The 13,597-nt window shown below is 31.5% G+C and overlaps 1 protein-coding gene and 1 pseudogene across 1 annotated transcript; both read left to right on the top strand.

Annotated features, from left to right (window-relative positions):
* Positions 1-532: 532 nt before the first annotated feature.
* Positions 533-13,387, top strand: LOC145934356 (uncharacterized). The gene is made up of 3 exons (XM_083034714.1): positions 533-2,219; positions 9,196-11,482; positions 11,871-13,387. The coding sequence occupies exons 1-2, from the start codon at positions 590-592 to the stop codon at positions 10,773-10,775; spliced, it is 3,210 nt and encodes a 1,069-aa protein (XP_082890840.1). The 5' UTR covers positions 533-589; the 3' UTR covers positions 10,776-11,482; positions 11,871-13,387.
* LOC145933583 (cytochrome P450 9e2 pseudogene) lies at positions 5,626-8,540 on the top strand (annotated as a pseudogene).
* Positions 13,388-13,597: the final 210 nt, after the last annotated feature.

Raw genomic sequence — 13,597 nt, forward strand, 5'->3', positions numbered from 1 at the left:
ATATAATAGAATAAAATTATATTAAATAGAAAAATATTGCTATAGAAAGTTTTATATAAGAACAAAATATAATATTTTTATATGTAGATAGAAAAAGAATTATATATACACACAAACACAAAGAGATATTATCTGAAAGCGTTATGATGCATATATCAATGTCGTATTAGATATGTTTGTGCATTAATTTGCATAAATATGTTTAGCGATACAAAATATAGGATACTCTTCTTCAATTAAATAATAAAAAAGTATTAGCATCATATATCATTATCCGATATTAGCCAAAGCTGTTGCTTAATAAATCGAACAAAGAGCATTTTGAAAAACTACATCAATCGAACTTTTTCAAGTTTATATACTCATATTGTATTTTCTTTTTTTAAATTTTATTATTATTATCATTAAACAAGGAAAACATAATTAGAAATTAAACTATATTTGATAAATTATAACACTCCTTTTTTTCACATTCACTTTTCATTAGAATCGAAGCTTTGTAATCTTATCTAAACTACGCATAAGATAATCGATTTGCGGTGGGTATATAAAGAAAGGACTCGCTAGTTGTTCCAGCAGTTATTCGTGCATGCGCGATCTAACAATATCGTATCAAGGCAATCGGTGTGACTCTTTAAAACGTCTCGTCATCATGGATACTTGGATATTATTGTCTTTGTTAGCTGGCATTATCGCTGCTTATTACTACTTCTTTAAGGACTTAAATTTCTTCAAGAAGCATAGAATTCTTCACATACCGCCGTGGCCTGTCGTGGGCAACATGGGGCCAACTTTTCTTCGCCAGTTATCGTTGGCCGAAGTCGTTGAAAAAACCTACAATCTGAATCGAGACGCCAAATATGTTGGTTTCTTTGATAGCATGAATCCAGTAGTGATGATTCGCGATCCAGATCTCATCAAGTCCGTCGGCGTGAAGAACTTCGAATCGTTCACCGATCACCGTGCTTTTATCGACGAAGTTAATGACCCTCTATTTGGCAAGAATTTATTTTCTCTTCGTGGTGAAAAATGGCGAGATGTGAGGACTCTATTAAGTCCCGCTTTTACGTCCAGTAAAATGAAAACTATGTTTAAGTTAATGTCCGATTGTGCCACTAACTTCGCTGATTTCCTTTCCAAACTGCCTTCCGACGAAAGTATTATGGAAATGAAAAACTGCTTTACCAGATACACAAATGACGTAATTGCAACTTGCGCCTTTGGAATTAGCGTTGATTCTATGAGAAATCCTACCAACGAATTTTACGTTTATGGAAAAGATGCTACAAGTTTTAATACTCTGCGCACTATAAAATTCTACTTCATTAGAAGCATGCCTGCTATCACCAAAATGTTGGGTATTAAATTCGTCGATAATCGTGTAGGTAAATTTTTCAAAGATCTCGTAAGAAACACGATAGATACCAGAGACAGGCAGAATATCGTACGACCGGATATGCTGCAACTGATGATGGAAAGTAGAGGAAAAAGAGGGCCTGGCAAGGAACTGACTATCGAAGATATGACCTCACAGGCGTTTACCTTCTTTTTTGGCGGTTTTGATACCGTTTCCACCTTAATGTGCTTCGCTGTTCACGAAATCGCCGTCAATCCAAACGTTCAGGCGAAACTGCGTAACGAGGTAGATGAGGTTCTGAAGAAAACGAATGGGGAATTAACTTATGAGGCTTTGAACGAAATGCAATATATGGACGCTGTGATTAACGAGGCTCTTAGGTTGTGGTCAATAGCAGTGGCTGTGGATAGATTATGTGTGCAAGATTTCGAGTTACCCCCAGCGCTTCCTGGAGATAAGCCCTTTGTCGTAAAAAAAGGAACGTACGTTTGGTTTCCTATTTATGGTCTTCATCGAGATCCGAAATATTTCGAGAAACCGGATGAATTTTATCCCGAACGTTTTCTAGACGAAAATAAGAAAAATTTTAATACAAGCGCTTATATGCCCTTCGGACTCGGTCCAAGAATGTGCATAGGTAACAGGTTCGCATTATTGGAGACCAAGGTCATGATATTCCACTTATTGGCTCGTTGCGAATTGAAACCGTGCGCTAAAACTGGCCATCCGTTGCGGCTGAGTAAAGCAAGCTTTACTATGCTGGCGGAGGGGGGATTTTGGCTAAAAGTTCAAGCAAAAAGCGATGCTCTTTCTCACACTGGTATATTCACAAGGGTTAATGGTGATACTACTAATGGCCATATTTAAATTCGTTTGAATACATATAAAGTATGAATATGTAAATATAAATTCTATCCTATTTTGCTTTATTGCGAGAAATAATGCTAGAATAATATATATACATATATATTACTCTAGCATTTTATATATATATATGTAGTTGGAAATGTGCATGTAAGTTAGTTTTATTTGAATGTTTTTTTTGTTAATTAAAATTCAAATGTCTGTAAAACAACAACGTTTGTTTATAGAATATTAATTTTTGTTCCTTTTTGCCTTTATAATTTTATCTTTTATTTGGATTTTACCGTTATAATTTGAGAAAAATTGATACTGTAATTTCTGATTTATATAATTTGTGATCATTTCTATTTTTGAGTAATAACAAAAGAAAAAATAATTTAATATTTATAATAAAGTTTTTTTCAATATTATTGCTTACAAAGACGTATAAATTCTTATATAATTTGTAGAATATAATTATATTATAATTACAATGAATGTTATACAATTAATGTAGTAAAAGTTTTATATATTAATAATTTTTTTTTATATTTAGATACACAGAAAGAGAATTATAATTATAATACACAAAAAAATATATCTGAAAGCGCAGTGATACATATGTATAGAAGTCGTATTAAATATGTTTGTACGCTTAATTTGAAATTGTATATATAAATTTAACAATGCAAAATGTAGGATGTTTTTCTCAAATTAAAATATAAAAAATATTACTATATAAAAGTATAGAAATATAAGAAATATACATACAGATTATGAAAACAAAATTTTATGCTTAAAACTAACTACAGTTCTTAACTCACGAAGAATATACCATTAAGCCATTGAGTTATTTGAATGATTGTCGGAGTGATGTCAGCTCTACAATATGATAAAAGTAAGGTCAAAATGGTTACATTGCAGTAACCGAATCAAAGATTACAGTAGGCGAAATGGACACAGACATTTGCAAAATTATTATGCAAATAATAAAAATCAAGAAAAACTGCTAACAATAAATACATAAGTTTTATTAATAACACATACATATATATAAAATACCCCATAATGAAAAGAATATTATTGACAACATTAATCAATTTAATTTTCTAATTATTTTAAGGGGAGAGAGAGAGAGAGAGAGAGAGAGAGATTCTTATAATATTAGAATTAATTTAGTTGATAAAAGAAACTTCATTTAAAATGTAATTAATGTAAATGCTTTAATTTAATGTACTTTAATGAAAAAATGAACATCAAATCTACAAGAATACATGAAATTTCGATATCGATAGAATTTATGCATCTAATTTTATTAAACAATTCTTTTATTTTTTACTATTATATTTTTATATATGCAACAACAAAATAAAACATTCTAATAATAATATTGCATGTAATTGAATTTTCTGAAAATTTATTTATCTGACTGCATAGGCTATTAAAATTATCCGATATTATTTAAGGCTATTGTTTAAAATAGATCTACAATATGTCACCTATATTTTTGAATAATAGCGAAAGAAAACATAATTTAATACAACATGTTTATATAACTTTAAGATATTAAGATGTAAAAAATAAGAAATATTATAGAAATATAGAAACATAAGTAACGGACATACAGATTATGAAACTAAAATGTAACTAATACAAACAAATAACTACTATTTATAACTCACAAAGTGTACAACTATTAAACTATTGAGTTATTGGAATAATTGTGATGTTAGCTTCACAGTGATAGAAGCCAAGGTCAAAATGATTATTAAAATGATTGTTAGAATCAAATGATTGTTAGAATCAAAGATTAGAGTAGATAAAATGAACACAGACATATTGCGAAATTATAACGATAATATTACGCTAATAATAAAAATCAAGAAAAACTGATAATAAAAAACACATGAGTTTATTAGCACATACATACATTGAGTATATAAAAAAACAAAAATATTATTGACAACATTAATCAATTCAATTTGCTATTTTGAGGAGAGAGAGAGAGAGAGAGAGAGAGAGAGAGAGAGAGAGAGAGAGAGAGAGAGAGATTTTTTTATAGTTACATATATATTCTGAACTTGAACAATATATCTTCCCGCAGGGGTAAGAGTTTTTATTATACGAAATTTTAATAAGTATTATATTAAAACCTGTAATTATAATTAAAGTTATGTAATTTTAAATATATTAATAATCATCTTTAAGTTTGCACATTGTTTTCACGTTATAATAAATTTAATATTTCATACACACATTTCAGTGTATCTGCTAATAAACACAGATATAAATTTAAATTTAAATTTAAATTAAAAAAGAAGTAACAAATTTAGATTTCGTAGACAATGTTAGAGACTATAAATAATTCTTTTTCTGTAAATAATTCTTTGTTAAAAAATTTAATTTAAAATATATTAAAGAATCTATCATATTAAAAAGATAATTGTAGTTATAGTAGAACATCTTTGTATATAAAAGAAGAAAACGTATGACGTAATTCTGTTAATATATATGTATTGCAATGCATCACATAGTTGATCTATTCTGATACAATATGTGTATTAACTTCATTAGAATTGCGCGCGATTCTGCAAAATTACACAATTATTATTCAGAATCCATCATTTTAATATCAACAGAGCGATAGAGGAACAATAGCTTTAGATATCAAAATAAAGTTTATATTATAATTTTATCAGTTCTTTAAATGACTTGCACTTGTATAAAGTAACAAACTTCGTAATGTCATGACGATAAAAGAAAAACTATAAATCAAAATGTCAGAAAAAAAAGCAATTATAAGAAATGGATTTAATAAACGAACATAGATTAAAACACAAATCAGAAAAAAATAACAAAGTGTTATTATTGTGTAACGCTGTTTATATAAAATATATTTAAATAGTACCGAAATTCAATTAAATTGTGTATATAATTTTGTTTATTCTTCGAATCTAAATGGAATATTTCCGATAATGTCAATGCATATCTTTTTGATTAAATTATTTTCTTAAAATATCTATATAAAGTGATAACTTGTATAAAATATTCTGAAAACAAAATATTTTGTATATTATTTATTTCTTTTGTCATTTCTCATTATTTTTTATTGAGTTTTATTGAATGCTATAAATAAATCCTACACACTCAATATTTTAAAATGGATTTCACGTTTGAAAATTATTCGATAATAACACAAACAGCATTTTATTACAAAGCGCATATTATTCTTTTATATTGCCAATTAAATATCGCTATCTACATATAAGTAAAAATCTTTTTAATACAGATTAAATAAATAGATATACAATTTTACATCAAAACTATCACAATGAGTAATTATAACCGTTGAGCATTATTTATTATATTATCAGGTATATTATTTTTATATTAATTACAACATATATGTATATTACATTGACATCGTCAATAAACAAATAAATACTTGAAATTTTTCATCTGTAAAATATCAATGTTTCGTCAGTACTAATACATAAATCCTACACAATAGCTGCAGTCAAGACTGCACTATGAATGCTTTGAAACATCATTCTATCTTTGTTCTACATTCTATGAGAATAAAGACAGAATACTGTTTTAAAGCATTCGTAGCACAGTCTTGACCAATATAAGTACATAACTTTTTATATCAGAAAGATGGGGGATATATATATGATATGAAGCGACCGCGCGAACAGTTGCCCGCAGCTGCTCGTGGTATCAATATCGCTAGTGGGCTAAATCAAGTTTCGTCAGGCATTTCGCAAATAGATTCCAACGACAATTTGAGATAACATTCGTGCGACATGGAATACTGGTCGATACTGTTATCAATTGTGATTGGTGCACTTAGTATTCATTATCTGTTTAGAAACTTGAATTTTTTCAAAAGACATGGTATCATTCACGTACCGCCTGTTCCAATACTAGGCGCCATGACATCGGTAATATTTAAGCGAATATCATTAATCGATTTTATTCAAAATTTGTACAAGTTCAATCTGGACGCAAAATATTTTGGATTCCACATCACGACAAGTCCGACTTTTCTATTTCGCGATCCGGAAATAATTAAATCCGTCCTTGTGAAGAGTTTCGACGCATTTCCCGATCGTCACGGTTTTGACGATTTGAACGAACCTTTGCTCGCCAACAATCTATTTTCTCTTCGGGGACAAAAGTGGCGGGACGTGCGAGCTCTATTAAGTCCCTCTTTTACATCCAGCAAGATGAAGATGATGTTTACCTTGATGTCGGATTGTGCTGTAGACTTTGCTAATTTTTTATCGACATCTATACCAGTGGATAAATGCGATATGGACATGAAAGGCGCCTTCGCTAAATATACGAATGATGTCATCGCTACGTGTGCTTTTGGAATCAAGATAAATTCTATGGAGGATTCGACAAACAAATTTCTTGCTTATGGTAAAGAGGCGACTACCTTTTTTGAGACTCGCCCCATTAAATTTTTTTTTCTTAGAACCTTTCCGACGCTCGGGCGAATTTTCAATGTAAAACTTATAGACAGTCACGTGTCCGATTTCTTCAAAAACATTATAAAGACCACTATCGCCACTCGTGATGCCGAAAACATTACGCGTCCGGATATGCTTCAATTGATGATGGATATCAGGGGCAAAGAAGGTCGAAGAGAACTTGATGTCGACGACATGATCGCGCAAGCGTTCATCTTCTTCTTCGGTGGCTTCGATACTAGCTCAACCGCGATGTCCTTTGCAGCTCACGAAATTGCGGTTAATACAGATGTTCAAACCAAATTGCGGCAGGAGATCGACAAGATTCTCGAGGAGTCGAACGGGGAAGTGACTTATGAAACTATTAACCGGTTCGAATATTTGGATCTGGTGATAAATGAAGTTCTCAGATTATATCCACCAGTCACTATTTTAGAAAGAATATGCGACACAGCTTATGAATTACCACCCGCACTACCGGGCGAGAAGCCTTTTACCATGAAGAAGGGTATGAATTTTTGGATTCCGACTTTCGCGATCCATCGTGATGCAAAATATTACAGTGATCCGGAAAAATTTCGTCCGGAAAGATTTTTAGAGAACAAGACGTACTATAATTCATCGTATTATATGCCATTTGGATTAGGACCAAGAATGTGTATAGCTAATAGATTTGCTATACTAGAGATTAAAATCTTATTGTTTCACCTATTAGCACGATGTGAGTTGAAACTAAGCGCGAAAACAGTCTTGCCGTTGAAATTCGGCAAGAAAGGTTTGGGAATAATGCCGGAAGGTGGATTCTGGTTGAATGTTCAGCGTAGAAACGATATGCATCCTCTGCTTAAATCTACAATGGCTAACAAGCATTGCTAATTCTTAGAAAATATTTTAAGTAAAAACAACAAAAAATCTTTTCTTACTAAATAAAAATGATATACCTGATGATAAAAATCATAACATTCTTGTAACGTAATCGTAATTGCAACATAGCTTGTTCGAATTGTGCCATTACATATCACTTCGTATTGAAAATACTTGTAAAAAATCGTTTGTTTAGACAATTTTTATTGTAAGCAGTTGTAAAAATTGTTTGTTTGGGCAAATGTAAGAATTAATAATTATGTAATTTTATTAGAGTTTGATATTAAATATTTGTTAATAATTTAAATGCTAAATAGAGCATATTCAAGGAGCAAGAGGGAGAAGGATCCATGTATTTATACATCCTCCAATTTGAAAGTATCTATTATCGAATCTTTCGGTTAATCTTTCGGTTAATAATTGGGCTGATCGAGTTTTCAAGTTTTTAGGTTTAATAGATTTGACAATTATATATTAATAGTCTTAAACTAACTTTTTTTGAAAAATTGTTTTCAAAGTTTGTTAAAAAAATCTATCGTTAAAAATTTATAATTGTAGTAATAGAATCTTTTTTATATTAAAAAAAAATTACATATTTCACGATCTTAACATATCTATTAACATATGTATATGTACATATAACGATTTATTCCGCATTAACAACTGACGTGTTTACGTATGCTTCGACGTAACACTTACGTAAGCGTGCGTTATTATTATCTTATTAATAGAATTACGCAAAATTGCACAAACATTATTCACAGTTTGTTTCACAGTATTTCATCGACGAATAATTATTGAGACAGTATAGTTTTTATAGTTTTTATCAGAGTAAAGTATACGTTGCAATTTTTTATATTTATGTATATTTGTGAATAATCTACAAAATAGTTACGCAAAAATTGTGATATCATTATAGTAAATCGTAATCTATAAGAATGAATGCAGTAAGAAATTATTATAACAAATAATGAATGCATTTTCTTCTGATAAAATAATTTTCTTCGAGTATGTACATATATAATATATAAAGTAATATCAAGTAACATAATTCGAAGACAAAATACTTTTTTGATTTACTTCTGTTGTCATTTCTCATCCCTTTTTCCTCGAATGCTATAAATAAATCCCTCACATAATATTTATATAGAAATTTCTACAATTTTAAAAATAACTCGATAATAAAACAATTTAATTGCAAAGCATATTATTTTTTATATTAAAAGTTAACATAGTTAACTTTTACATATAAATATATAGAAATCTTATTTTATATACAAATTACACAAATAAATAAATTACATATATATATATATATATATACACACGTCAAAAATATAATAATATGCAGCTATATATTTTGATATAATATTATTATATTATTTATCGTATTATATAATATATCATCAGTAGATAAAGGAATACTTAGCATGATCGAATGAAATATCAATGTTTCGTCAATACTAACATTAATCTTATATAATGTCAGTTTAAAAGCTTTTGCATCAGAAAGATTCCTGGGTATATTACGAGATACGGAGCTGCCATACGAACAGTTATCCACAGCGGCCTGTGGCAGTAATATCGCTAGTGCGCTAAATCAAGTTTCGTCGGGCATTTCGTAAATAAATTGCTACAACAATTTGAAATAACATTCGTGCGCCATGGAATACTGGACGATATTGTTATCACAATGGATAACATTGATTGTGATTGGTACACTTGGCATCCATTATCTGTTTAAAAATTACAATTTTTTCAAAAGACACGGTGTCATTCATTATGCATCATCTGTTCCAATACTAGGCTCCATGACACCGGTTATATTTCGCCGAATATCATTCATCGATTTCATGAATAAGGTGTACAATTTCAATCCAAACGCAAAATACTTTGGATTTTATGCCACGACGAATCCGATTTTTTTGCTTCGCGATCCAGAAATTATTAAGTCTATTCTTGTGAAGAGTTTCGAGGCGTTTCCAGACCGCCGTGGTTTTACCGATTTGAACGAACCCTTGCTTGGCAACAATCTATTTTCTCTTCGTGGACAAAAATGGCGGGACGTGCGAGCACTTTTAAGTCCCTCTTTTACATCCAGCAAGATGAAGATGATGTTTACCTTGATGTCGGAATGCGCTGTGGACTTTGCTAATTTTTTATCGACATCTATACCAGCGGATAAATGCGATATGGACATTAAAGACGCCTTCACTAAATATACGAATGATGTTATCGCTACGTGTGCTTTTGGACTCAAAATTGATTCTATGAAGGATCCAACGAACAAGTTTTATGTTTACGGTAAAGAGGCGACTAGTTTCTTTGTAACTCGCACCTTCAAATTTCTTTTCCTTCGAACTTTTCCGACGCTCGGGCGAATTTTCAATATAAAGCTTATAGACAATCATGTATCGGGTTTCTTCAAGGACATTATAAAAACTACAATTGCCACTCGTGATGCCGAGAACATTATACGTCCAGATATGATTCAGTTGATGATGGACATCAGAGGCAAAGAAGGTCGAAGAGAACTTGATATCGATGACATGACCGCGCAAGCTTTCATCTTTTTCTTCGGTGGCTTCGATACTAGCTCAACCGCAATGTCTTTTGCAGCTCTCGAAATTGCGGCTAACCTAGACGTTCAGATCAAGCTGCGACAAGAAATCGACAAGGTTCTGGAAGAGTCAAACGGAGAAGTGACTTATGAAACTATTAATCGGCTCGAATATTTAGATCTCGTGATAAACGAGGTTCTCAGATTATTTCCGCCGGTCGCCTTTTTAGAAAGAACATGCGACAAGGCTTATGAATTACCACCCGCATTACCAGACGAGAAGCCTTTTACTATGAAGAAGGGTATGGCTTTTTGGATTCCAGTTTTCGCGATTCATCATGATGCAAAGTACTATGATGATCCGGAAAAATTTCGTCCTGAAAGATTTTTAGACAACAAGATGTATCACAATTCTTCGTGCTATATGCCATTTGGATTAGGGCCGAGAATGTGTATAGCCAATAGATTTGCCATGCTAGAGGTGAAAGTTTTGCTATTTCACCTATTAGCGCGATGTGAGTTGAAACCAAGCGCGAAAACTACATTGCCAGTAAAATTTCAAAAAGGTCTGTCAGTAGCACCGGAAGGAGGATTCTGGTTGAATGTTCAGCGTAGAAGCGATTTGCATCCTACACTTGTATCTACAATGGCTAACGATGTTGTTAAGTCTTAGAAAACATTTTAAGTAATAATAACCAGAAAGTTTTATTAAGAGATGATATTCGATGATACAAACTGTAACATTCTTGTAACGCAGGGACCCGGACCGAACCGGAACCAAAACCGATAACCGTTCCATAACCGTTTTTTAGTAGAACCGAAACTGTAAACCGTATTGAAATTTTATTAAATTTATAACACTGGAACCATAACCGGACCGTTAAATTATTTTTGGTATTTTTTTCTGTTTTTGCGCAAATGACGGAAATGTCATGATAACTGTCTCCTCGAAGTGCAATTATAATTACTTTTTAAATATTCTGAAACGTGTATGTATTATCGCAATAGTGATAGCCGTTGACAGTCAATCAACAACCCTAAAATGATCGAGATATCAGACTTTGACATCCGGAATGACTGCGCATGTGCAAAGACCAGAAGGACTGGGCCTCATAATATTACATTTTACAGCTGTTGATTGATTATAAAGGGAAAAGGATAGTTTTCGGCGTTTTTTAGAAGTGTATTAAAGAGATCTTAAGTGTTATTTTATGCAAATATGTTTTTATTTAGAAATGGCATCTAAAAAAAAATAGCGTGTATTTTCTCGCCTCTGACGTCACGATGCCGACATGGTCGGAAAGGAGCCAGGAGCCTTAACGCTATATGAACTGAAATTAAGCGCGAAACCTACATTGTTACTGAGATTCAGCAAAAAAAGTTTGTTAATGAATAGAAAATAAATTCTGATTGAACGTTCAGCGTAGAAGCGATATGCATTTTGTGTTTGCGTCTGCATCGATTAATAGCAACTTTTCAGAAAATGTTAAACTGATAGTAAAAGATTATTTTTATATTGAAAAATGAATACCGCAGGTATTCATAAATGTGCATATTATAATAGTATCTACATTCATAAAATAAAACTATGATTATTTCTTATATCATAATTTTAATGTTTGCAAATTTAATATTATTATTATTAAATATTTTATTATTATTTTATTATTATTATTTAATATTTTTTTGCTAAAAAATATGATTCAAAATATGATTTAACGAAATTAAAATTTACTTAAGCTAATCAAACAAATTTTTTTAATTTCAGATTTGTCGGAAGTTTTTGAATTTGTGCAGCTCTCATCATTTACAAAGTAAGTCCAACACTTTACTTGTCCTAATTATATTTGTAATTGTACGAATTTTTAAATGTATGCAACACACATCTAGTCATAAAAATGTTAAAATCTCGGAATTTCAATGGAAGCGTGAAAAGAATGTTTAGTGGAGAAACAATTTAAGAAAATTATGCTATAAATTATTTTTGATTATTTTAATCGAGAAACGCATACAACATTATATCATTATATCAATCAATATCATTTTTTCGGAAAAATTAAGTTTAAAATACAGTTTAATGAAATTCAAACGACGAATTTTACAATAAATTTAGCAAGAAATCGTAGCTTTTTTAGTCTTAATATTTATTTTAGTTCATATCTTCTAATTATATATATATATGAAGAGAGAATAGTGCAAAGAACTCGAAAAATAATTATAAGAGTGTTTTTGCCACACACCCTGCTCAATTTCTTCGTAGCGAGACAATGCATCGTTTCGAGCCACCCTTATGATCCCTACTTCATCAATTCCTGGCCCTTCTCCAACATGCGGTCCCTTTCCAGCGGCGGTAAGTGAATTAGATTAGAGAAGGGGTACTTTTATCGAGTCAGGATACTTGCTCGGACATACACCTCGGGGAGTTGAAAATGGCCATTTTTACCAGTGATACAGTCTCGCACTATATACAAACTATATATTATATATAATATTAAACTTTATTGAATTTGTGCAAAATGTTCTTTCGTCAAAGGATTCCCTCGCTAAATCGACTATTAATGTTAATAATCTTTTTCAATTATACACTTTTTTTTTTAAATATTTGTGACTTGCATATTTTTGTAGAAAAGAAAAATAACTGATAGAGTTATGTAAGATCTGATTATAAATGATTATACGCGGGTAAATATAAAAACTGGTTGACCTAGCCGCCGATCGCGTTCTCGTTCATTATAATGCCTTAAGCGCGAGGAACTTGGCCGATGATTATCAGTCGGCCTGGTAATTATCTAAATTACAAGGATCTCTCGTAGCATTGAAGGATAACCGTATCTAATGACCAAGTGGATCAAATGCAACAGAGTGTCCAGTTGGCTCACTATAGCGAGCAAGCAAGCAAGCGCTACGGCAAGCGAGCACCTTATTTAATACAAGTCCGGTTTGTCCGCCGAGAGGTTGTCCGCATCGCGCGCGATTCCTTTGGAAGAGCAGCGGACCGACGACCGTCCCATCCGCCGGGGAGCAGCGCACGCTCTCCCGACCGCTCATTAAAGTGGCATTCACAAGCTCTCGTATCGCGTCTCTGGAAACGCCCAATCACGTAGCCGAATACATTATACGGCTGTTATCCACCGTGCAACTGCGCGCGAGAACGTGCAACCAATGCAGATCTCCTTTGGTCAATGCGAGAGAGAGACTGCTTTCGCATAGAATCCCATCTATTATATTATGCCGCTAGATCGGGAAACTCTCTGTCACGAGAGAGAGGTCTATATATATCGCTCTTGCAAGTATTATATATATATATATAATACTTGCAAGAGCGAATAATTATTATTGATTAAGGTTGTTTTGTCAATATATTTAGATATATATAACTGATTTCTTAACATCAACTTTCTTTATAAAGAGAATTCTTGTACTCTTAATAAATTGTTTTTTATTTTTTATTTTTGTGATATAGTCTTTTTATATAAATATTATATAATAGTCTTA

The sequence above is a fragment of the Prenolepis imparis genome, unplaced genomic scaffold, assembly GCF_030444845.1.
Source record: "Prenolepis imparis isolate NDT839.2.m4 unplaced genomic scaffold, iyPreImpa1.0 SCAF_3, whole genome shotgun sequence".
NCBI lineage: Eukaryota > Metazoa > Arthropoda > Insecta > Hymenoptera > Formicidae > Prenolepis > Prenolepis imparis.

What these genes read in the sequence shown, in the direction of transcription:
- LOC145934356 (XM_083034714.1), top strand. Translation starts at nt 590, where the DNA reads ATGCGCGATCTAACAATATCGTATCAAGGCAATCGGTGTGACTCTTTA. An exon ending in TGATACTACTAATGGCCATA is followed by an intron (nt 2,220 to 9,195) that starts TTTAAATTCGTT and finishes ATTTGAAATAAC; the next exon opens with ATTCGTGCGCCATGGAATAC.